Here is a 25214-nt window from a genome sequence, read left to right on the forward strand (position 1 = left end):
ATCCAAATTCAACTTTTTTTCCACTATACTATGCTGGCTCTTTCTGTATTTTAAAATTTGTGCTCAGAGATCTCTCCTAGATCTTTGTGCCCCTCATACAAAGTCCTTTTTTACCCTCAATCACTCATTCTTTCATTGATTGATGTGAAATGGAATGTAGGAAAGTTAGAGCAAGGAGACTGGCCAGGGCAAACTGACCTAAAGAATGAAAAATAATCTTGTAGGGGCAGCTTAATGACAAAGTAGATAAAGTGCCCAACCTGGAGTCAGGTGAAGCTGTGTTCAAATCTAGCCTCAGAAACTTTCTATCTATGTGATCTTGGGCAAGTCACTTAACACTATTGGCCTAGCCCATGCTTTTCTATCTTAAAATTGTTACTAAGACAGACAGTAAGCATATGGGGGGAGGGGAAGAGTTCTCATTTCCCTAAATGAGGAAAATCACATTGACCACAATGTTCTAAGGTATAATTGTGCATATAGTTCCTATCTCCGTTCTATACCTAGAACCTTCTGCCTTCTGCACTATGGTAACCTATGCTTAGGAAAAAGAGGCAAGATCCCTCTCCCAAATGAGCTCCACTGAGAGCAAATGAGTGACTATCATGCATGGGAAGGTATAATCACAAAATTGGAAGGAACTCAGAGATTATCTAACCTAATCCTTACCTGAAAAATAATCCCCATAACAATGTCTTCAATGAATGGTTATCCAGCCTCTCTTTAAAGATTTCCATTGACAAGAAACCTATTACCCTGCCCTTTCCACATTTAGACAATAATGACATGTAAATGTTTTTTTTTAATATTCTGCCTCTTCACCATCCACACTATTTCTCTCATTTCTGCCCTCTAAGACCAATAAAAACATCATTCCTTTTCCAGGAGTCCTTCAAATACTTGAAGATGTATAATGATCATGTCTCCTTTAAATGTAACCTTTTTTATGAATTTTAAAAGAAAAAATGGATGATTAGCTCCAAGAAGTCTTCTATCAGCCATTGATTAATATCCACCCAAAATGCCAGTCCAATGTGTATTGGTAAGGCCAAAAAGGGAACAAAATTCTGAACTTTGGTCTTCTAACCTGGTAGAAATCTATATTGTGTTTGAAATTGGAATCCTGTGCAAAAGTCTGATCATCACTTTTTGAGGGAGAAAAAAGATTGCTTACGAAGAAAGTACAGAAATGAGTAAAGCCATCAAAAGCAGGAGGGCTGCCATCAAAACCATATTGATGCAAAGGTAGAATAGGTAGATGCCAACTTCATTTGATTTTTAGAGACATAAGAAAGCAACATTGACTAAAATAAACTATTCCACTTGCTCACACATTGGTGTGGCTGAGAACCAAATACTTTTTTGTTAAGGAAAGAACAATCAGATTCCTGAAAAGAAAAAAAAGTAGCTCCATCAAAAGGAACAAAAGGAATCATTGGGAGGCTAAACTCCTCAAAGCCATTCACCAACTATTTTACAAACAAATGTACTAAGGACTGAAGAAATCAGGGTTCCTCAGCCTACAATGACCAAAGATGAAGGACTGGAGAAGAAATGCTACTGTCTATAAAGTCCAAAAGGATTTAGTGGGAGTGGTCATGGACTCTATCCCCAAATTCCAGAATGTAAGCCTTAGAATCTAACTTGAAAGAGATTGTATATGCCGCTTTGTTCAATGTATATCTGAAAATTTACCTTCTACAACATCCCAAACACTTGGTCAACCAGATTTCTCTTGCAGACATCCAGGGAAAGGTAGCTCTATATTTCCTGAAATAGCTGATTGGAAAGTGCTAAAATCTTTCTTTGCTTCTAGTTCTGTCTTTTGGAACCAAGCAGAATGAATTCAATTCAAAGGATAATTCTATGTGAAAGACCTTTAAATGCTTCATACAGTAAAAACTGAAATTGTATCCTGTCTCACTTAATTAGCTATATGACTTTGGATAAGTGACTTAACCTCTTTCTAATTCATTTCCTCATCTAAAAAAATGGGAAAACCTACAAGGGCTGTTGAGAGGTAAATGAGTTAATATTTGTAAAACTCCTTGCAGTCCTTAATGCCAGCTATTGTTAGCTAATGTTACTCTAAAAGGATACCTGGCCAAGGCAGAATACAATGGAGCCATCACATCTATTTATCCAGACAAGGATGCCTCTCTTAATGGAACATACCTTCTTAGGTTCCCATATTAAGCAGTTGATTCATCAAACTTTCCATCCACTAAAACCCCTAGACCTTTTCCATGAGAATTATAAACCAGTGATGGCAAACCTTTTAGAGGAGTGGGTGATATGAGAAATGTCCTCAGATGAAAGGAGCACCCTGGCCCCTAGTTAGTCCCTCTGGCTTTCTAGTAACAAACTGGCAAACTCTGTGCTGACTTAACAGTGGGCATGCCCACAGAAAGGGCTCTGAGTGCCCCCTCTGGCACGCATGCCATAAGTTTGCCATCACAGCTAAAACTAGCCCCCTACATTCTATTTTTGTGAAACTGAAGGAAGCCTCTCCCATCAACTCAGATTCAAAGCTTGAAAAACAATTTCTCATATTAGAAGCTGTGGCATAGTAGGTAAAGAACTCTCCTTAGAGACAGGACAATCTGAGTTCAAGCCTCACTTTTGACACATACTGGTTGTGTGAATCTGAGCTAGTCTCAATCTCAAAGGGTCCCCCTCTATGACTATAAACTGAAAAGAAAGTGTTGATTGGTATTGGTAGAGGAAGTTCCACATTGGAAGTTACCTATATCACTGAAAGCCTATATATGATCAAAAAAGAAAAGATCAATAATTGAAATTCTGTCTTAGAGAAAAGTAAATAGAACCTATTTCTTTAGAAAGTACATAATGGAGGCAGCTAGGTGGCTCAATAGATAGGGAGCCAGGGCTAGAGGCAGAAGGTCTTCAGTACAAATTTGGTTTCATGTACATCCTAGCTGTGTGACCCTGGGCAAGTTAACCCCAAGTGCCTACCCCTTACCATTCATCTGCCTTGGAACTGATATTTAGTATCAATTCTAATGCAGAATGTAAGAATTTTACAAAAAAAATGATTTCTAAAGAATATTCATTTAATTAAAATAAATTGCAGGGGTACACGTTTAAAAATAAAAATAGAATTAAAAAAAGGTTTAAATAAATTTCTGGATAGTAGTTCCAAAAGAACAGGGGTATGATGAAGCTGACTCTTGAAAGAGTATGGTTAAATTTTCAGTGTGAGCACTTACATCCTAGAAATCATATAATAAATCAGTTTGACTTATTTTTTGCTGATTGTATAGAATTAAGAAAGTGATAGTGATAGGAGGCATATTAATAAGGCAAACTAAACTTAAAAGCTTTTCATGGGTACCTCTTTTTAAAATTAGAGAGCAAGTTGTTAAATAATTACCAACATACTCCTACATCAAGGTTCATTAGAAAAATTAGTCTTGGACACTTCCCATATGTGTGACCCTGGACAAGTAATTCAACCCCCATTGCTTAGCCCTTACCACTCTTCTGTCTTGGAGCCAATACATAGTACTGATTCTAAGGTGGAAATTAAGGGTTTAAAAAAATTAGGGAATGTTTTCAGGCAATATTATGTAAAAATAATTATGATTTCCCAATTGTAAGAGACAATCCAACATAGATGTAAATTAGATATAATTTGTATTATATATTACAGTATAATTTACATTATATATGTATATATTATATACATTATATTTATTATATATACATTATATAAATCATACATATTACAATATAATCCAAAATAAATATAAAACCAATCTGATTTTCAGGTCAGTTCTCATGGTCTTTCTTGATAGGTTCCTCCTTAAGTTTAAGGAAAAGAGATTGTGAGTTAAGCATCTGCCCCCTCAAAAGGCTTTGGAACATGTAAGAGCTTCCTCTTTCCTCACTTTTTTAGGAATATCATTTAGAAAAGATAATTCTAGGAAACCACAAAAAGCCCAAGGAAAATATGCATTCTCTACCAACAATTTTGCAAAAACTTACCCCAATTGCAATGATATATTTTGTTTGATTCAAAGAGCTGTATATATCAGGAAGTGTGACATCATAGAGGAGTATTTATCCTCCCTCTGACAAAATCTCCAAAGGGGCACATAGCCAGAAGGGAGCCATTCATACATGTCTCTAGGGAAACTCTGTCCTAATTGAACTGCTGGAAGTTTCTGGCTGAACCAGTCTCTATGGATCAGTCATTAAAGAATCCATTTATCTCTTTTCTTCATGTGTATGTGTCCACGTTTCCTCCATCAGTGACTAAATCCCCCCAAAAAAATTATTAAAAAAAGGTTGCTGTGGTGGCCAATTTGGAGGATGCCCGGCCCTATCCCACACAACAGATCTCACCAAACACAAACTTACATGTTGGATCCTAGCAAGAAAAGGGTATTTAGCCATCCCAACCTTTCTTTGGCCTGATGATTTTCAGTCATAAAGTCCATTTTGACTGGGAAAGATGATACGTTATCTTCAAAGATACAATTACCTTAAGTTCTATAACTTCAATCAGCATGATGCCCTGGAAAGAGAATTAGATTTGGAAGTAGAGGACTTTGGTTTGAATCCTAGCACTCTTTGCCTGACTTTGAATGAGTCCTGAGATAGATAGGTGTCACAGTGGACAGAACACTGGAATTAAAATCAGGAATACCTGAGTTCAAAGCCAAAAGCAGATATTTACTAGTTGTGTGACCCTGGGAAAGTCATTTACCTTTTTCCTATACTCAAGGGGAATAATGATATACCTACCTTCCAGGATTGTTGTGAGGATAAAATTAAGTAATATTTGTAAGTAGCTTGGCAGTATATGCTAGAAATTACTATTATTATTATTGCAATATTTATAAGTGGCAATGGCACTTAAGAGGATGAAGTTGGGAAGAACAAATTGGTCTAATTAAATATGAATGGAGCAGTACCCACAGCTGAGAGGTAAAACATTTTTAAATGTTCTCAATAATCAATTTTCAAAATATCCCCAAAGGAAAAGGAATCCAAGAATCCAAAAGAAAAGAAAAAATCAGAACAGTACTACTGCCTAAATAAGAACCCAAGAATAACATTGTATTAGTAATTGATAATTACATAGAGTTGGGTTTTTTAAAAAACCCTTACTTTTTGTCTTAGAATCAGTACTATGTATTGGTTCCAAGGCAGAACAGCAGTAAGGGCTAGGCAAAGTGACTTGCCCAGGGTCACACAGCTAGGAAGTATCTAAGTTCAGATTTGAACCCAGGACCCCTCACCTATAAGCCTGGATTTCTACCCACTGAGTCACCTAGCTACCCCCTGAGTTTTGAAGTTTGTAAAGCACTTTACACACCTTTTGAGCTTCACAACAGTTCTGAGTCAGGCATGTATATAAATACTATAGGTTTTACCACTCCCTTTTTTGGATTGACAAACTAAGACTCGGAAAAATTAAGTAACTATAAGGAGTAATATTTCTCCAAAAGAAGACACAAGAAAATAAGAAGTGTTATATATGGCTCCTCTGCCTACTAGAGCAGCTAGATGGCACAGTGGATAGAGTGCCAGGCATTGAGTCAGGAAGATTCATCTCCCTGAGTTCAAATCTGGTCTAAGGCACTTACTAGCTGTATGACCCTGGAGCAAGCCACTCAAACCCATTTAACCCTTGAGCCTCAGTTTCCTCATCTGTAAAATGAACTGGAGAAGAAAATAACAAACCACTTCAAAATCTGCAAAGAAAATCCCAAATGGGATCACAAAGAGTAGGACATGGCTGAAAATGACAAACAACAAATGCCCACTTTTTCATTAAAATCATAGGATCATATATTTAGAACTGGAAGGGACTTGAAAGATCATGAAGACTAATTCCATCCTATGATAAATGAGGAAGAGAGGTTTTTACTTGTCCAGGGTCACACAACTATCAAGTATTGTCCTAGAGGGTCAGAAACCAATCTAGAATTATTTGAGTAAGAGAAGGGAAACATGGCAAAAGGCACTCCTTCCCCCTGTCAGGCAGAGCTACATAATGGAAAGGGAGAGGTCTGACCAAGGTCCAGAGCTGAGAGGTAAGAAACCTTCAGTCTCTGGTTTCTGATGTTACTCCCCTCGTGAATGTTTATCCTGATCTCAACAACTATTTGATGGAAAGGAAGATGTTTCTTTTTCCCTATTTGGTTTTTAACTGTCAGTTGAAACTCAGACTGCACTAGGTAACAACGACTATTTATTCTCTGTAATATGAGTGAAGTGTCCAGTTAATCGATCCCAAGGATGAAACAATGACCAACAATGTAACATACAGGAGGGAGTTTATTAAACAAACTGCAGTTTGGGCTCAGCACTCTAAAAATGGCTTGAGCCCCGAGTGTGGGGCTTGCTGGCTTTTTATTCTGGAGTGGTAGGGGGAGTGCAAAGGAATTCCTGGGGTCAGGGGAGTGAACAGGAACTTGACAGGAACTTCTGGGGCTGGGGTGTTATCAGTTCCTGGCATATATCAAGAAGGGGAGTGACAGGAACTTCTGGTATTGGGGGTCGTTGTCAGCTCCTGGCATATGTCAGGATGTGATGACTTGCCTGCAGTGTTTCTATGGGTAGGGGGTCAGGGAAGGGAGAAAATAAGCTCTGGGCTGGTCCTTCATGAGGTAAATGGTGTTTTATGGGTAGAGGGAAAAGTAAGAAATCCCTAACTAATATATTAAATTTCTCCCTCAAAGATTTATGGCTCAGGTCTGGGGACCTGAGTCCCTGGAAAGATGTAGAGTCAGTCTTTTGGATTCCTGATTTAGAGGGATATCAATTATAAAAGATGCCAATTGTAAATCTTGAGTGGATAATCTCTTCTATTTCCAACAGGGAAAAAGTATCTATTCACTATTGAAATGGGTAGGGCTGTGCTCTGACCACGTCAGAGATTTGAAGGACCTCAACAGGTTGAGCTCAGATGATGCTCTTCTCTCCTCCTAGTCAGAAGAAACCCTATTCAAACTGTCCAGTTGCTTTTCTTAGCTAGAGGTTCTAGTCCATCACCCACTGGCAAGCAGCATTCCATCATCTACCTTCATGGTGTTTTTGCAATCAAGTCTTTGCAATGAAATCTGTAATCCTCTCTTCCACAACTCCCCTCCTTTTTGTTGAACAGGGTCAACCTGATCCCTGTAATAATGTCCATTACTTACCTTCTCATCCATAAGTTCTACTCTGTCTATGCTATATACTATACTTCCCTAAATATTCTGCCTCTCCCCAAAATAACAAATCTTAACCTATCTTAAGTATCTCCTACTCTGACTAATTCTATATCTAAGGTTAGGATTATAGGAAAGTGGGAGGTAGGAAAGTATTTTGAATACATGGGTTTTTTAACATAACAATATTTTCAACATTTTAACACTCTCTGCAGCAATGTATGGTTTCCTTATCTCAATGTACAATTACAGATTTATAGCTGTGAAATATTATGAACTTTTCTAATATCTATATTATTAATTTTCCTTTAAAAATATCATAAAATATAATATTAATCTGTCCCTAGTCTATCTCTAATTCCAAACTTCCCTCATCTAATATTTCCATGTGTTAATGATTAATATATTAGTCTTCCTATGCTATGTGTTAGTATGTTAGACTATTAGTATTTTACATATGTACATATATTCTTCCTATGCAAACATTACATATGTACAAATATATATTACATATATACACAAGCCCTGTTCAGAATTCATCCAGACAAGAATTCTCATATTTTCTTGCCTGTTTGAGTCCTGTAGAAACTCAATTGCAAGGTATAAAGTTTATGTATGTTGATCTTATCTACTATTCAACCAAAATTTTCTTGTCAGTGTGTATATGTGTTCATGTACTAATTGTGTAGTGTTGGATGCATACTTCTCTTCTTTTTGAATCCTCATCTCATTTTGACTGACTGTTTTCTTCTTCACATATAGTATTATGTGTGCCTGTACATGCAGTTCCCTAAATGTGATGTTAATAGGTGCACTGATCGATCTTACGTGACCCAGTATATCATCAGTTCTTGGTGTTAAAGTTCTTTTGTTGTCCTTGGTGTTGATGGAAGAAATTCTATTGGTCCCATGATCTTCCTCTGTACAGCATACCTACTTGACTACTGCCTCACCATGAATGAAGTTCGTGTTCTTCTGATCTCTATAACGTACGGGATCATGCATGTGTGTAATATTCTCATGTACATAAGTCTGAGATTGAGTTTTCTTTTAATGTGCATGTAAGATTAATTTCTTCATGTGTGCATGTAAGTATGATTCTTTGTGTATATCTTCATATATGTGTGTGTAATATATTAATTCTGTAGTTTAATGTAAGTATATTTCTGTTGTATCGGTTTGGAGGTGGAGGTTTTTTGGATGTTAAGTTAACATTTTGTCATTGATCTAGTAGAGATTCATGATGTTTCATGGAGCTGTTACTGAGATTAAGATTATTATGTATACTTGTTTGTGCAGTGCTTTATTCTATATCTTCTTCACTCTCATTGTTTTCATTTATAGGGTCAAATTCTGTTATCTCTAGAGCATTTGGTGTTTCTTCAGATTCTGTTACTTCTGCAGTCTCTTCTAGATTTTCTTCTGGATTTCCTATTGGGCTGTCATCATGGGCATAGTGATGTTTCACATGAGAGGCATGGTACCACTGATATTTACCTATTACTTTGATGGATGTAGGAGTAGTTAAGACTACCTCTAGTAGACCATTCCATCTAGGATCAGTAGGTGTGTCTCTGACAAAAATCTTCAGATACACCTTATCACCTGGTTTGATATTGTACAGTGAGAAATCTAGTGGTACTCTGTGAACTAATAATCCTAGATTCCTGAGTTTTTCCAACCTATCTTATATTTCTACCAGATAGGTGTGAAGCTGGCATTCTCCTCCCAGCATGAATATGTAAGATGGTTTAGCAATCTGTACATGTCATAATAGTTGTCCATAAAGAATTTCGAATGATGAAATAAGCAAGTCTCCTCTGGGTCTGGTTCTAAGGTGGAATAGAGGCAAAGGAAGAACATCTGTCAACTTTAGGTGTGTTTGTGCACAGAGTTTTCCTATGCTTGTTTTTAACTCTATTCATCCTCTCCACCTGACCCAAGTTCTGTGGTCTATATACATTGTATAGTGTTAGATTTAAAAATAGTTGAAGACTTTAATTGTGGCATTTAAAAGTGTGGAGAGACATAAACTGTAATAGTTAAAAGAGTTAATGCTATAAACTGTACTGATTAAATTAGTAGAAGACTTAAATTGTGATAGATATAAGAGTGGGTGAGTAAATTTGTGACCTCAGAAAATATGTTTCACTACAGTGTCTTGGTTTTAAATCAAATATAAGGTGGTCGCCAGGGAAATATTCCGAATTATGAATATACCCAAGTCAACTGGGTTTTATAGAGAATTTAATTAATAATACAATGACGAATTAAAGAAAAGAGAGAAAGAGAGAAATAAGAAATAAGTATGAAGGACCTTAAGCCAACATGGCCTAGACCTGAGTCTTAAGAAAGAAAGATCAGTCAGTCAGTCTTTTATCACTCACCACAAAGTCTGTCTAAGCAAGGATTCTAGTGACAGAGTCTCCTCAGAGAGAGTTCCAGCCAGAGTCCTCCTCAAAGGGCCTTCCAGCCAGAGACTGTTTCAAAGGGCCTCTCTCAAGAGCCTCCAGAGGGACAGAGTCCCCTCAGAGGAGCTCCAGCGAGACCTCCTTAGAGATTGTCCTCCAAGAGCTTCCCTTCTCCAGAGCCTCTCTGAAGAGAGATTCCAAAAGGATTTTTCTTCAAGAGATTCTGCTTTTTCTTATATAGGGGGTTTTCTCCTATGTCACCTCCCCTAAGTTCTTCCATCTACCAATCACAGTAGACGTTTTTCCAAAGGACAACCCATTCTAAAAACACTGCTGGGTCGACTAATCCCTTTAGTAAGTATGTAACAGAAAAAAAAAACTTCTGAATAAGTTTTCACCTCTTTGCTCCTGGCAAGTTTACAAGTTGCCTGACCTTTAATAGGTACTTAGCACCCCTTTGTATTACTTCTAAAAATAGGCATGGCTTAAAGAACTTTTGCCTCACTATAAGTATGAGTCCAAGTACCCTCATTGTTTAGCAAGGAGTTTTTTCCCCTAAAGCAGTACTAAGTACGGGTGGAGTCTCGAGGTCCTCCCATTTCTGATCCAAATAGAGTTCTCACATCCAAATGTGGAATGTTCCCAGTAGGGAATTGTTCCAATTGAAAATTTCCCCAATGGGGAAATTTTTAACATTCACAAGTCTGAGAAATTTCAAGATTTACAATAGGCTACTCTTAATACCTAAGTTCCTATATAGTTCTTGCAATATTTGTGATGTAAATTGAGAACCCCTGTTCGAATCAATAACATCAGGAATGCCATATCTAGGAATTATTTCCTTCAGTAGTATTTTCACCACTACAGCTGTATTGTTATTCTTAGCCAGATATGCCTCTATCCATCTAGTCAGATGATTCACAATTACAAGTGCATATTTGTATCCCTTGTCACTAGGCATATTGATATAGTCAATCTGCAAAAATTGGAAAGGTATATAGGCTAATGGTCTCCCTCCCAATGCCTTGTTCTTGAAATGACCTTGATTGAACTTCCTATCCAGGCATATATCACATGCCTGGAAAATTCTAATAGCATACTGTTGCTTCTATCTCTATTGTATCTATTCTTTTATGCTCTAGGAGGAGGAGGAGGAGTAACAGTAGTGGTGGTGGTGATGGCGGTAGTAGTAATAATAGTAGAAGTGGTAGTTTATGGTAGCAGTTGTAATCGTAGTGGTAGTAGTAACAGTGGTAGTGTAAACCTCAAAATTCCTTAGACTTATAAATGTTGGAAATTTCACCATTGGGAAATTTCATACTTGGAAAATTTCTTACTGATAGTCTATTGGAATGTGAACCCCATTGGCATGGGAGGTTCCTTCTCCTCCCTACTTAAGATTACCTTAGGACAGAAACCTTTTGCTGAACAATGGAAAGGGCTTTGACCTATGCTTAAGCACAGAACAGGAATTTCTTTGAGTCATGATTGATTTTAGAATTGATACAATAGAGATACTTGGAATGACAGAACCAGGTCTTGGAAAATACAATTTCCACCCCACTCAGTCCTAACAGGATTGAGTAAGGGCTGCAGCATAGATCAAAATTTAATTATTCCAATCTCTACCCTACTCAGGGTAACAGGATTTAGGAAGGGCTGTAGCAAAAGATCAAGATTTAATTATTTGAGAATATGACCTTCAACAGACATGTGCAAAGCCACAGACCTCTGGGCGGTCCTGGGTTAAGCTAGAGCCAGCATTAGCACAGGGAAAATGATGGACAGTGATTGGTAGATGTGAGAACTGAGGGGAGGGAACTTGGATGGTTTCCTTAAAGATAGAGGGGTCTGAGGACTGAGGGGGTTGGTTGGAGAGTTTTGGTTCTGAGTGGTTAGAGAGGTGCTCTGAGAAGCTTGCTCTGAAGGAAGCTGGAGGTGGAGGCCCTTGAGACTGTTTCTCCATTTTGGTCACGTGAGTAATAGGGACTGATCTCCTTTCATTGCCCCAGCTATCTAAGGGCTTGGGCCTTTTGGCCCAGCCTAAACAGAAGGGGTATTTAAGCCCTATTCCCTTCTCTTCCCCCTTCTCTCTCTCTCTCTCTCTCTCTCTCTCTCTCTCTCTCTCTCTCTCTCTCTCTCTCTCTCTCTCTCATTCCTTTCTTCCTCCTGTTTGTAATTAAACTCTATAAAAGATTGATGGCTGACTTAAGTTTTCATTTAGGAATTACATAGCTGAATTCCTTGGCGACCTTAAATTAATATATATCAGTCTTTTAAAGTGATTTCCTTGTCACAGTAGTAGTGGTAGCAGTGATAACAGTGGTAGTAGTAGTGGTAACAGTAGTAGGTGTGGTAAGTGGTAGTAGTAGTAGCAATGATAACAGTGGTAGTGGTAGTAGTGGTGGTGGTTACGGTGGTAGTAGTGGTAGCAGTAGTAACAGTGGTAGTAGTAGTGGTAACAGTGGCAGTAGTAGGGGTAACAGTAGTAGCAATGGTAATAGTGGTAAGTGGTAGTAATGGTAGTAGTAGTAGTAGCAGTGGAAGCAGTAGTAGCAGTGGTAGTAGTGATAACAGTGGTAACAATGGTTACAATGGTAGCAGCAGTAGTAGTAGGAAGCATCTATATAACTCTTTAAGGTTTGTAAAATGTTTTAGCAGTAACATCTCATTTAATCCTCACAACAACACTATAAAATAGATGCTATTATTTCCCCCATTTTATGTATGGGGAACTGAGGTTGTGACCACACAGCTAGTAAGTGTCTGAAACAGAATTTGAACTCCAACCTTCCTAATTGAAAGTCCAGCACTTTATCCACTGTACTATCAAGCTATTCTGCAAGCAATTTCAAACAAAACCTTATGCGCATTAAAAGGTTGGTAGATTAAGCCTCCCCAAACTAGAAAATCTAGAAAACTTGAATCCATGCTAGATCTGAGGACCGCTGAGCACAAGGAGCAGAGTCCACAACAATTAATCCACTTCACTGAGAATAGATGTGGCTCAAAAGCAAGGGAGAGGGGTCCCAAAAGTGACTCTTCATCAACTGGGCCACATTCAAAAGTTAACTTGATAGAGAAAAATAATTGTGGCAATTGCTCTTGATTTGAACCCATTCTCCATAGGGACAAGATGGTATAAGGGAGAATATTCTTCCAGGTGTGAGGGGAAATGCTTGCACTTGTGCACTTGCTACACCTTTTCAGTAAATATTCCCTTGCATTAGGGATCTAATTTTAACTGGTTAAATGAAACAGGGATGCTGATTACTGGGAGTTAACATTAGAGGGATATATTCACTAGAAATGGGGTTTGAGTTAATAATAGGAGAAAAACAAATCTCCAGTGACTCAGAGCCTCCCTAGAACCCTGAGGTAGAGCTATAGCTTTGCTCAGGATCCCTACCCAACATCTGTGAAACTGAGATATAGAATAAGGTCTTTCTAAGAGTTATGTGGTGTAGGTAATCCATGTCTACCATCCCTTAGCCTTTGGTAATGCTCAATTTTAATGATTTAGGTTTCCTTGTGTTTCAGGATGCTCACTCCTACCCTATAACCAAATGGGAAGAATGTTTAAAAAAAGAGGCATTTTTGTTTCAGGAAGAAACTTTACTACATTAAAAGAACTATGCACCAACCCACTCTTTTCATCTCCTTCGATAATAAACCCAATGCATTGTCCAGCCACAATATTTGTGTTCACAAAGTGTGTGTGCCAACAGCTTCCCCACTATGGCTAGCCATCCAAATACATATCACTTTGGAGACAAATACACATTCTTTATCCCATTTGCTTTTCCTCTGTGGATACTGAGGCCAAATTCTTTTGAGTTCTTGTAGATCTAATTTTTGGCGCTTAATCAGAGAATCATTTAAGCTAGCTTCCTCTGAAAGCATTCATGCATCAAAATGGAGAGAGGATGGCCAACAGAAACAAAACATGGAAAAGTTTTGTCAAGACGTGTGTGATTCTTTTCCCATCAGTGACAGCCTGTGTTTATCAGGAAGAGGATGCCAAGTCACTTTATCCTCCTGAGAGGAATAGTGCTAAACCTCAGGTGCCTCTAGAGATGAAGTCCTAAAACTGAGAGCAGCGAGACCAGTGGAGAGAGGCAACGATACCGGCATGGCAAGCACATGCTATTTGTTGGGGTTAATTCCTGGCACATGATAAATCTCAACCAAACTCAACTATTTACCATTCCTCACACACAACCCTTTATCTTTGTGCCTCTGCACAGATCTCCTTGTGCCTGTGTGACATAAATATTTATAGCACTTCTAACTCAGTCCATCTCGGAAAGATTCAACATAGGACTGCCAAAGTCCAGTAGTCAGCATCAGGACCAGCGTCCCAGTCCCCGCATAGTGTCTTTACTGAAAGAGGAGCTGACATTGCAAAAAGCCACCAAAGGAAACTGAATCAGCCTCTTTGCTTCTGTACCTGTCTCTGATCTCCTGCTTTTCTCTGAGTTCTTATCTTATCTCATCTTGCAAATCTAGCCTGGTTGGCTGCAATGGGGGATTGGATTTTTACCTAAAGTCAGAAAGGCTGAAACCTATTTCTTCTTTTCTCTTTACAGGTAAATGCTTATAAATCTAGTAATAAGTCTCCAGATTAATTTTTTTAAACCCTTACCTTCTCTCTTAGAATCAATACTGTGTATTGGGGGTTGAGTGACTTGCCCAGGATTACACAGCTAGGGAGAGTCTGGGGTCACATTTGAACCCAGGACTTCCTGTCTCTGGGCCTGGATCTCAATCCACTGAGCCACACCACTGTCTCTTCCATAATAATAAATTATAATGTAATAATTATAATTAATACAGAAAATTAATACATAATTAAATAATAAAAGATTAATTTTTATTTATAATATGCCTACAATGTACTCTCTACTCTCATATCTTTTAGAATCTTTAGTTTCCTTCAGTACTCAAATCATAGTGCTTTCTACATGTGCCTTTCCAGATTATCTCAGTTTCTAGTATGTTCTTCTCCACCAAAAATAAAAACCAAAAAAAACTGTATAATGTGTATTGATTCTCTATCTAGTGATTCTTATGTAAATGTTGTCTCTCCAATAAAGGCCTTGAGGACAATGACTTTTCTTCTTGTTTGTTTTTTATATCTTCAGAGCTTAGCCCAGTGCCCTGTACAAAAGAGGGTTTTAATAAATGTTTGGTGAATAATTACCCTTCTTTGAAACATCAAATACTAGAGCACATTAGTGATTTCTGGAAAACTGTGCATGCAAATGGAATATTTACTGGTATGTGTGTTGATATGTAGCAGCTAGACAAAGTGCTGATTATTCCATTTTCCCAATAATATTTCCTAATATTACTTTCCACAAAATCAGTGCAACCAAGATTAGAAGGAAAGCAGCAAACTGGAAAAAACCTTTTTTTTTTTTACAGCAAGAATCTCTGAAACAAGTTTCATTTCTCAAATAGACAGAGAACTAAGCCAAATTTATTTTTAAAATTGTCATTCTCCAGTGAAAAGTAGTCAAAAAATTTTGAGCAGTTTTCAGATGAAGAAGTCAAAGTTATCTATATTCATGTGAAAAAATGCTCTAAATCACTCTTAAAAATAAAAAAACTCTTTTACCTTCTGACTTAGAATCAATACTGTGTTACAGGCTCTAAGGCAGAAGAGCAGTAAGGGCTAGGCAATGGGGATTAAGTGACTTGTCCAGGATCACACAGATAGGAAGTATCTGAGACTACATTTGAATCCAAGACTTCCCATCTCTGGGCCTGGTTCTCAAACCACTGAGTCACCAAACTGCCCCATCTAAATCACTTTTGATTAGAGAAATGCAAATTAAAACAACTCTGAATTATCATCTCATACCTATCAAATTGATCAATATCACAGAAAAGGAAAATGATAAACATTGGCATCAAGGGAGTAAGAGATGGAGAGTGGGAAGGAGGGGAAAATTTTGGAAATTAAAATTTTAAATAAATCTTAAAAATTGATTTTACAGGTAATTGGAGGAAATAAAATATAGTTATTTTGAAATTACTTAACCTGCTAGGTAGCACAGTAGCCCTCTAGGCTTAAAGTCAGGAAGACATGAATCCAAACCTAGCTTTACACTTGAGTTGACTTTTAAAGAAATTTTTATTGATGTCTTTTGTTTTTATGCTACCTAGTTTTCCTTAGGAACTTTGCTAACTGTGAAGTATATTTTCATAACTGATGTGCTTTATCCATAGTATTCCCAGTTTATTCCACATAATATTTATGAAAACAAATAAAATTGTTGCCCCAATTACTTGGACATAGCATCGGTTCATAAACAATTAAGAACAATAGTTTAAAATATTACACCATACCTAAATAATTTGAAACTATATGGAATGAAAAGCATTCATAGACCAAGGAGAAATCAAAAGCTGGAGGGAACAGGTAAAAATACCTATGTCTCATCTTGATTGTCCAGATAGCCACCAGAGTTGTCCAAAAGATGCTTTTCTTGATTCTATAATTGTTATTTCAATAGTTTTATTGATTACAACAAAAAATATCACCTTATCTATCTGAGAAAAATCCACAAAACATTCAACATAAGAGAATAGAATTGGACTTCATCCTAAGTCTAGTTCTATTTGACCTCCATCAAAGAAACATGACCAGGAGAAAACAATGACTGACAATTATAATAGCCAACACAATACAAATGCTTTAAAGATTACAAAACATTTTACATGCATTGTCTCATTTGAGTGCCCCAAAATGCCTATACGGGAGATTGTTAGATGATACCAATCAATAAGCATTTATCAAGTACCTACTTTGTAAACACACATCTATGGGAAGTTGGGATATAAAACCATAAATGAAATAATCCTGGCCCTCCCTGCATTTCATTCTATTAATGGTAATCCTGTAGATTGTTATCATCTCATTTTAAAAATAATAAAACTGAGATTCAAAGAAGTTATATGATTTGTCAAAGGTCACATAGGTAGAAAGTGTATAAGCAGGATTTGATTATGTCTTTCTCTGAAAAGGTAAAGAATTATATGATTTATTTGTTATTTCCAAAGCAAATCCATGTATATAATAACTCTTAATTTCTTTAAATGGGGAAAAGAATTACTCAGAAACTGCCCAAAAGGTCAGACCAGGAAATTTTAGGGAGAAAATTTATGCTGAAGAATATGACAAAGAAAGCATCAGTCCAATGAGGATGAGGAAAAACATTTCTTGATCCCCATGAAAAAGTGAGCCACGGCTTCTCTGATCTGCTTTGTCTTCACCCCATAAACAATGGGATTAAGCATGGGAGGCACCACCACATAGAGGTTGGCCAATATGATGTGTATGTGCCGTGGAATGTTGCGTCCAAAACGATGAGTCAATAAAGTGAAGAAGGATGGAACATAAAACATGAGGATGACACAAAGGTGGGAGCCACAGGTACTGAGGGCCTTGTGTCTGGCATCCTGAGAGGGCATCCGAAAGATGGCACGGAGGATCAGGGTATAGGACACTGCAATGAGCAACACATCAGTGATCACCATAACAATGGGGACAGAGAAGCCATACCATATATTGACAGTGATGTCAGCACAAGCCAGTCGAGCCACCCCAATGTGTTCACAGTATGAATGTGGAATCACGTTGGTCCTACAGAAGGGTAATCTCTTTAGCAGGAAAATGACAGGGAAGATGATGCAGAAGCTCCGAACAACAATGGCTAAAGCCATTCTCCCCACAACAGGCAATGTCAAAATCACTGAATATCTCAGTGGGTCACAAATAGCTACATATCGATCAAATGCCATGGCCAGCAAGATGGCGGATTCGCCCACAAACATTACATGGACAAAGAAGACTTGAGTCACGCAAGCATCAAAGGTGATGTTCCGGGCACAGAACCAGAAGATGGCCAAAGCTTTGGGTACAGTAGTAGTGGAGAGTAGAATGTCAGTGCCAGCCAACATGGAGAGAAACATGTACATGGGCTCATGGAGGCTGCGCTCAGTGACAATGACCAGAATCAGGACACTGTTCCCCAACACTGCAGATGCATATATAAAACATAAGGGGATGGAAAGCCACATGTGGTACCTCTCTAGGCCTGGGATGCCAAGCAGAACAAACACAGCAGGATGGAAGATGGTGTGGTTGACATTTATCATGTTGGAGATGTGGCTTCTCCTCCCTGAAATGTAAGGTAGACTGAAGAAGCAGCTGAGGAGCTTAATCCTGGTCCACTTCTGTGAAGAAGTCCTCCTCACCTGTGTTAGGGAAAAGGAGAGTGCAAGAAATTAAATAGGTTACTATGACCTGACTTAATTTCTGTTATCTCAAAATGTAATTCAAAAATGAAAATTCAATAAATATTTGCAGGTCACAGTGATAGTTGTGAAAGACCCAAAGGCTCTCGTTTGAGACAGAGGGATACATAGCAAAAGAGGTGTGATCCCCACAGAGCTCTTATTTGTATGTGATTATCTAAATGTTCCATGAGTCACTCTGGTCTCATCCACATAAATCATTATAATAGCCTGATTAAGAATATACACTGGCTACCTAATTTTAAGCCCCTACATTTGATTTACAAGACCCTCTGCAATCTGGTCCCACACGACTACTCTCCACTTCCAGACACATCATGCTTATTCTTCCTTCAGGTCTACATTTCTCCTGTTTTACACACACACACACACATTTAGTAGACCCCACTCTCTCCTTTTTGCCTATTCAAAGCTCTCTCATTATATATATATAGTGCTGTTTTATATATATAAAACAGCACAATCCTACATCCTATATGAAGCCTGCTTAGTTAACTCCAGACTTATCTCTCCTCTTTGGAATTATGCCTCTCACCTCTTTCCTGCACATTCATGAAGCTCAGTTATATTAAACATATTTTTTTACTGTATCACTCCTTGTTTCAGATGGGCAGAGAGAACCATGAAGATGGGGATAGTGTAATATTTTCCTCCATATTCAATTGCTTACACCCAGCCAGGGTTTAGAACAATTAGCATACATAGAAGATGAGCAGCAAATTCTTATGAGATTATATTCCTGAGTCCCACAAAACAATGTCATGTGGAATCATGGCCTTCGGTGTATGAAAAATGGCTTTCATTTCACTAAGACCATCACTGTCCAAAGATGAAGCCTTGGAGTCCAGGTTAGGTTTTCTCTCATCTGAGAATCAAAAACAAACCTTCCTCAAAATCCTCCTCAAGCAAGATTCCAGCTCAGGTTTTTACGACTTCAGGTCTTACACTTACCCTACTCTACCATCTAGACACAGGAAGAGATTTAAGAATCATATGCTAAGACATTCTTGAATCCACAGACATAAAGAAGTTTGCCAAGGGAAAAGTGAATAAAGAGGAAAAGAAGAAATGCAAGGATAAAATTTACTGGAATGATTCCATCTAGCAGCAAGAACAAAATGCCTTGCACATACTTAGTACTGAACAAATGTTCTCTTAGTACTGAACAAATGTTTGATCAATTATTTCATCATTAAGATCCAATGAGGACAGAGAAGGAATGGTCATAGTAGAGGCAAAGTCATAGTAATTCAAATATATTTCTAAACTTAACAGCTAAGAGAGCACAGAGACCCAAGTGTCACAAAAACTTAGGGAGGACAAAGTATCCAGAAGCAAGAGGTGACACTGTCAACCATTCAATGTTAAATGGTTGACAAAGGTCAAAAAGAGTGAGGACTAATAGGAAGTCATGATTTCTTTGGGATTTATTAATAGACATCTGTTATTAGGAAGCCATCCATTCCTTGTAAAGAGCCTCCATAGATTACTGAGGGCAACAACATATTACAAGGATGTTCCTTCTTGACAGCAAAGGCAGACTTAGGAAGGGAGGACTGCTCCCCTTTATATCCCAGGGTGTAGCACAGTACCTACCTCCTAGTAAGTACTTCATGAATGTTTATTGACAATGAAGAAGAAAATTAAGCCATAATGATTAAAGAAAATGTTCACAAACTTGAGGGCTAAAAGAGATCCAGCCCTGTCACTTCACAAGGGAGGAAGCTGAGACCCAGAGAGGGGAACTAACTTGCTCAAAGTTCCAAAGGTTTTCAGTGTCAGAACAGCATCTAGTCTGTCTAATGATTCCAAATCCTATAGCGTTTCCAAGAAAATATGGAGGCTGCAAATATGAAATGCTTTTACAAGAATTAGTGTAGGGTGGAGAGAGAAAAATCAGACAAATATAAGGAAGTAACAGATTGGATGAAAATGTATTTGAGGTTTTGTTTTGTTTTTCTGGGACTCGGGAGATTGATTCTAGTTTATATGCATAAGGAAAGGGGATGTAAGAGAAGGAAAATCTGTCAGTATCTAAAGATAGAAAAGATAATGGAAAGGCCTTGGTCCAAAAAGAAACAAAAGAGAATTGGATCAAGGACACAGGTAGAAAGATTAGCAAAGCAAAGCAGATCTAATTCTACCTCAGAGACAAGAGAAAAGAATAAGGAGTGTAAAGATACAGAGAAATGTTACTGTTAAAATAAGAGATATGGTGTGAACTCCATCTCTCACTCAATAAAGGCAAAGTACTAAGACTAAGCAGGTATAAGCATAGAGACAGAAGATTAAGGGAAATAAATGAATAAGATGATTAAAAATAAAAACCTTCCAAACTAGCACTCAGCTTCATTCTCTTTCTTTTCTCCCTAAGTCTTCTCCAGAATCTCTTTCCCAGCTCTAAGGCCCCATTTCTTATTCTCAGAATCCTAATGCAATATTCATTCATACCTACTCCACAACAGGAACTTTCTTCTGAGAGGTTGACCTCAAGGTGAATAGAGGCAACAATGAGAAACTAAAAGAGCTAATAGGAAAGAGGAAGAAGAGTTGAAGGAGAACAAAACATCAGGGAAGAGAGAGGGGAAAGATATGATCCTTAGATGTTGCTAAGAGGGAAATCGCTATCCCCTCTGGGTGTGGGAGTTAAGGGACATACCTTATGCTCAGAGACCAGAAAATCTCAAACCTCTTCCTTTTCCTTGAGGCTGCTATTTCTGGAAACATTTCTGAGAATAAGGTCAAGAAGAGGAAAGCAATAGGGTGACAGCCACCTCCCTAATTCTAAAGATGGATTTCTAGGTTAAATCACATGTAGAGATCTAAAAACCAACACCAGATATTTTGCACTTGTTAGGGATAGGTCCACATAATCAAATAAGGAATTCAGATATTACTTGAGATAGATATAAAAATGATAAAGATGGACAACTACTTTGTTTCGAATACAACAGATATTCACATCCAGAATTCACCCTCTCCTTGGATTGGCTATTTTCTTCCAGGACTCCCTATTAGTTCTCAAATAAAATATGAATTATGATGGCATTTACAAGACTTTACATTATGACTTCAGTCTAGCTCTCAAGAATAAGTCCCTATACTGCCCATCCCTTCTCTGTTCCATCTAAAATGGGCTACTTGCTATTCCGCACAGGTAAGACAGAGACAGAACTGGCCCCAATGATAGTTCCTTTAATTCTGACATTTCAATTCAGAAGAATAATAGAGAATAGAAAGCACATTTCCCATATATAGTATGTGTGTGTGGGGGAGAGAGAGAGAGAGAAAGATTTATATAAATGTGTATATATGTATAAGTGTGTGTGTGTGTGTGTGTGAGTGAAGCCTTGCCTGACAAATTATTCAAGGACCATCAGGAAGGGAAATGAAAGAAAAGAAGAGAGGACAAAGCAGGGGTCAGGAGGACAGAGATAGCTGGAAGCTGTCAAGGCAAATGCATTGAAGGTTACATTTGTTTTTATGGGGGGAGAAAGTAAGCTAGGAATTTTGCACAAGTTACCACTCATACAATGAAAGTAAATGATTCACAAAGTGGTACAAAGTGATCTGTTTAACCTCATCATTTCTCAAAACATAGCAATAATCCATTATATGCACATATGACAATTTGCTAAACCATTCCTGAGTTGATGGGTAGGTATCTGCTTTGTTTCTAATCATTTGCTATCACAAAAAGTTTTATTAAAAAAATTTTGGTGTACATGAGAATATTTTTCTTATTAATGACCTCCTTGGGGGTATAAATATAGTAATGTAATCTCTTGTTCAAATAGTATGGACATTTTAGTTATTTTATTTTATTAGCTCTTAATGCTTCATTTTATATTCACTAAATATTCACTCACTTTATTTTCATGACTCTGAATATAATACTTATTTTCATAACTACAACTTGAAAAATGGATGTACCAAGTCACAGCTTTACCAACAGTATACCAGCATGCCTATCTTCCCACACATTCACCAACATTTACTATTCTTATATTTTTTCATCTTCACCAAATTACAAGATGAAAATTGAAAGTAGGGTTTTTTCATTTTTATTTCCCTTATTACAAGTGATTTGGAACATTCTTTCTTATGATTTTAATACTTGACAATTTTTTGACAACTCTGTGCCTGTCCTTTGGGAATATTGGGGAATCACTTTGGTCATACGAATTACATATGTGTGCATATATACATACATATAGATATATACCTGTTAATGTATTATAAATGCAAAGCCAAGAGGATCAAGGAGTACAGAGAGCACCCCACCAAAAATAAATCTTCCAAATACATGGAAAATACACCAAAACAGAATCCTGACTGGGAAATAGGTGATATTCAAGCATTCCTGAAGAAAATACCTGAGCTGAAGAGAAAAAGTGACATACAAAGTCAAGTCAAGACTAAAGAGAAGCATCAAGAGGTAAACATAAAAAATCATGAGACTTAATGAGATTAAAGTGTTTATATTCTTATATAGCCATATGATACATATAGCATAATGGTAATTAAACTTAAGAACATGAAGTCAGGGGAAAACAGCAGGAGGCACTAATTACATATGTATGTGAGATGCAGATAGGTGGTATAGTGGATAGAGTGCCAGGCCTGGAGTCGGGAAAACCTGGGTTCAAAACTGGTCTCAGATAATTCCTAGCTGTGGGTATCTGGACAAGTGACTTAACCCCAGTTGCTTAGATTGCCATGAAAATGATTCATTTTTGAGCAGGAGACAGAGTCAAGATGGTGGTATGGAAGAAGGGAAAGTTCAGACCTCTGAAAACCCTTCCTTACCAATTAAAAATCAAATGCTCCTAGGGGACTGGAAACTAAACCTAATAACAGGACAGACCCAAGGAACCCTCCTGCTGGACTCAATATAAAAGGTACACCCTCCGGAAAGCCTGAATTTGAGAACACTCGGGCTTAAGGGAAAGGAAGAAGGAAGGTCCCAGGACCCCTCCCCCACCTAGAGTACTGATCTTCCAGCAGTGGCTGGAATCTCTGGGCAGGCAAGGACACTAGTCTGGAGGGAGTACCTTGTGGGCAAAGCTGTGCTAAGTTCAGGGCTTTGAACACAAGCGGTGGGGTAGCAGTTGGAGAAGAAGTGCAGAACAGGCAGCCTACTTACACAGACACTCCATATTGCCCCCCCCCCACTTCCCGAGGTTTGGGCATCAGGGCACATCCAGCTCCGTAAGTTCAACACTTCTGAGCTTAATCTTATCAAGCCTTAAGAGGGCAGGAAGCACAAGCTTAAACACTCCTCTCCCACAGACTGCTCTGAGAACCTTGCTAAGTTCCAAGGGTAAAGGTTGACAGAAAAGCCCAAACCCTTTGAAAAAATAAAATAAAATAGACAAAGTACTAGTCAGTCTAATTTAAAAAAGGAAAGAAATAAACCAAATTGACAATATCCAAAATGAAAAAGGAGACCTCACCTCTAATAAAGAGGAAATTAAGGCAATCATTAAAAGCTACTATGCCCAATTATATGGCAACAAATATGGCAATCTAGGTGATATGGATGAATACTTACAAAAATATGAATTGCCTAGACTAAAAGAGGAAGAAATAAATTACCTAAACAACCCCATAGAAAAAGAAATTGAACAAGCCATCAAAGAACTCCCTAAGAAAAAATCCCCAGGTCCAGATGGATTCACAAATGAATTCTATCAAACATTCAAAGAATATCTAATTCCAATATTAAACACACTATTTGACAGATTAAGCAAAGAAGGAGTACTACCAAATTCATTTTATGACACAAACGTGGTACTGATACCAAAGCCAGGCAGGTCAAAAACAGAGAAAGAAAATTATAGACCAATCTCCCTAATGAATATAGACACAAAAATCTTAAATAGGATACTAGCAAAAAGACTCCAGCAAGTCATCACAAGGGTCATACACTATGACCAGGCAGGATTCATACCAGGAATGCAAGGATGGTTCAATATTAGGAAAACCATCCACATAATTAACCATATTAACAATCAAACTGACAAAAATCACATGATTATCTCAATAGATGCAGAAAAAGCCTTTGACAAAATACAACACCCATTCCTATTGAAAACACTAGAAAGTATAGGAATAGAAGGGCCTTTCCTAAAAATAATAAACAGTATATATCTAAAGCCATCAGCAAACATCATCTGCAATGGAGAAAAACTAGAAGCCTTCCCAATAAGATCAGGAATAAAACAAGGATGCCTATTATCACCTCTACTATTTAACATTGTACTAGAAAAACTAGCAGTAGCAATTAGAGAAGAAAAAGAAATTGAAGGTATTAAAATTGGCAATGAGGAGACCAAGCTATCATTCTTTGCAGATGATATGATGGTTTACTTAAGGAATCCTAGAGAAGCAACCAAAAAGTTACTCGAAATAATCAACAACTTTAGCAAAGTTGCAGGATACAAAATAAACCCGGTATAAGTCATCAGCATTTCTATATATCTCTAACCCATTTCAGCAGCAAGAATTAGAAAGAGAAATACCATTTAAAATCACCCTAGACAATATAAAATACTTAGTAATCTATCTGCCAAGACAAACACAGGAACTATATGAACACAACAACAAAACACTCTCCACACAGTTAAAACTAGATTTAAACAACTGGAAAAACATTGATTGCTAATGGATGGGAAGAGCTAACATAATAAAAATGACAATCCTACCCAAATTAATTTATTTATTTAGTGCCATATCCATTGAACTTCCAAAAAACTTTTTTTACTGAATTAGAAAAAAACAACAAAGTTCATTTGGAAGAACAAAAGATCAAGGATATCCAGGAAAAGAGGAAAAGAAAAAAAAAAGCCCAAACCTACAGATCCAGCACATAATGAGAGGAGCAAAAGTACAGGCAACTACAAGGGGAAAAGAAGGGGAAAATATGAACAAACAACAGAAAAAGAAAAAAGAAATTACAAAAGACAGCTTCTATCCAGGCAATGAACAAAGAGCAAATGTAACAGAGGAAGATCAAGGAAAACCAAGCAAAAACACAAAAACTCCAGTGAATTGGACACAGGCTTTGGAAGATCTCAAAATACAATTCAAAATACAATGAAGAGAAACTGGAGACCACTGGGGAAAAAAACTTAAAAAGCAAGATAAGTCATCTGGAAACAGAATATGGTGTCTTGAAAGCCAAAATTATTCAGCTTGAAAATGAGGCAAAGGAGATGATATATGAGGCAAAAAAATGAAAGATGACCTCCAAAGAAAATCAAACCAGAAGGAGGATGACCAAAAAACCAAG

At 37.5% G+C, this 25214-nt stretch overlaps 2 protein-coding genes and 1 pseudogene across 2 annotated transcripts in view; all 3 read right to left on the minus strand.

The window, feature by feature from the left end:
• Nucleotides 1-17790, minus strand: part of LOC100022359 (olfactory receptor 56A4-like) — a 187540-nt gene extending 169750 nt beyond the window's left edge. Inside the window, exon 1 of the mRNA XM_056795095.1 lies at nt 17691-17790. The gene's annotated coding sequence lies outside the window, so the exon portion shown is untranslated. The remainder of the gene's footprint in view (nt 1-17690) is intronic.
• The window catches only part of LOC100024598 (olfactory receptor 51I2-like), a 62551-nt pseudogene extending 44728 nt beyond the window's left edge, over nt 1-17823 (minus strand).
• On the minus strand, nt 14490-17761 carry LOC130453482 (olfactory receptor 52B2-like). Its single transcript, XM_056795090.1, has one exon. It carries the CDS (start codon nt 17759-17761, stop codon nt 16793-16795), a length of 969 nt encoding a protein of 322 aa, XP_056651068.1. The 3' UTR covers nt 14490-16792.
• Nucleotides 17824-25214: the final 7391 nt, after the last annotated feature.

This window comes from Monodelphis domestica, chromosome 4, assembly GCF_027887165.1.
Source record: "Monodelphis domestica isolate mMonDom1 chromosome 4, mMonDom1.pri, whole genome shotgun sequence".
NCBI classification, from domain to species: Eukaryota; Metazoa; Chordata; class Mammalia; order Didelphimorphia; family Didelphidae; genus Monodelphis; species Monodelphis domestica.

Bases quoted from the DNA above. Each gene is read 5' to 3' on its own strand.
- LOC130453482 (XM_056795090.1), bottom strand. From the start codon at position 17,761: ATGATAAATGTCAACCACACCATCTTCCATCCTGCTGTGTTTGTTCTG.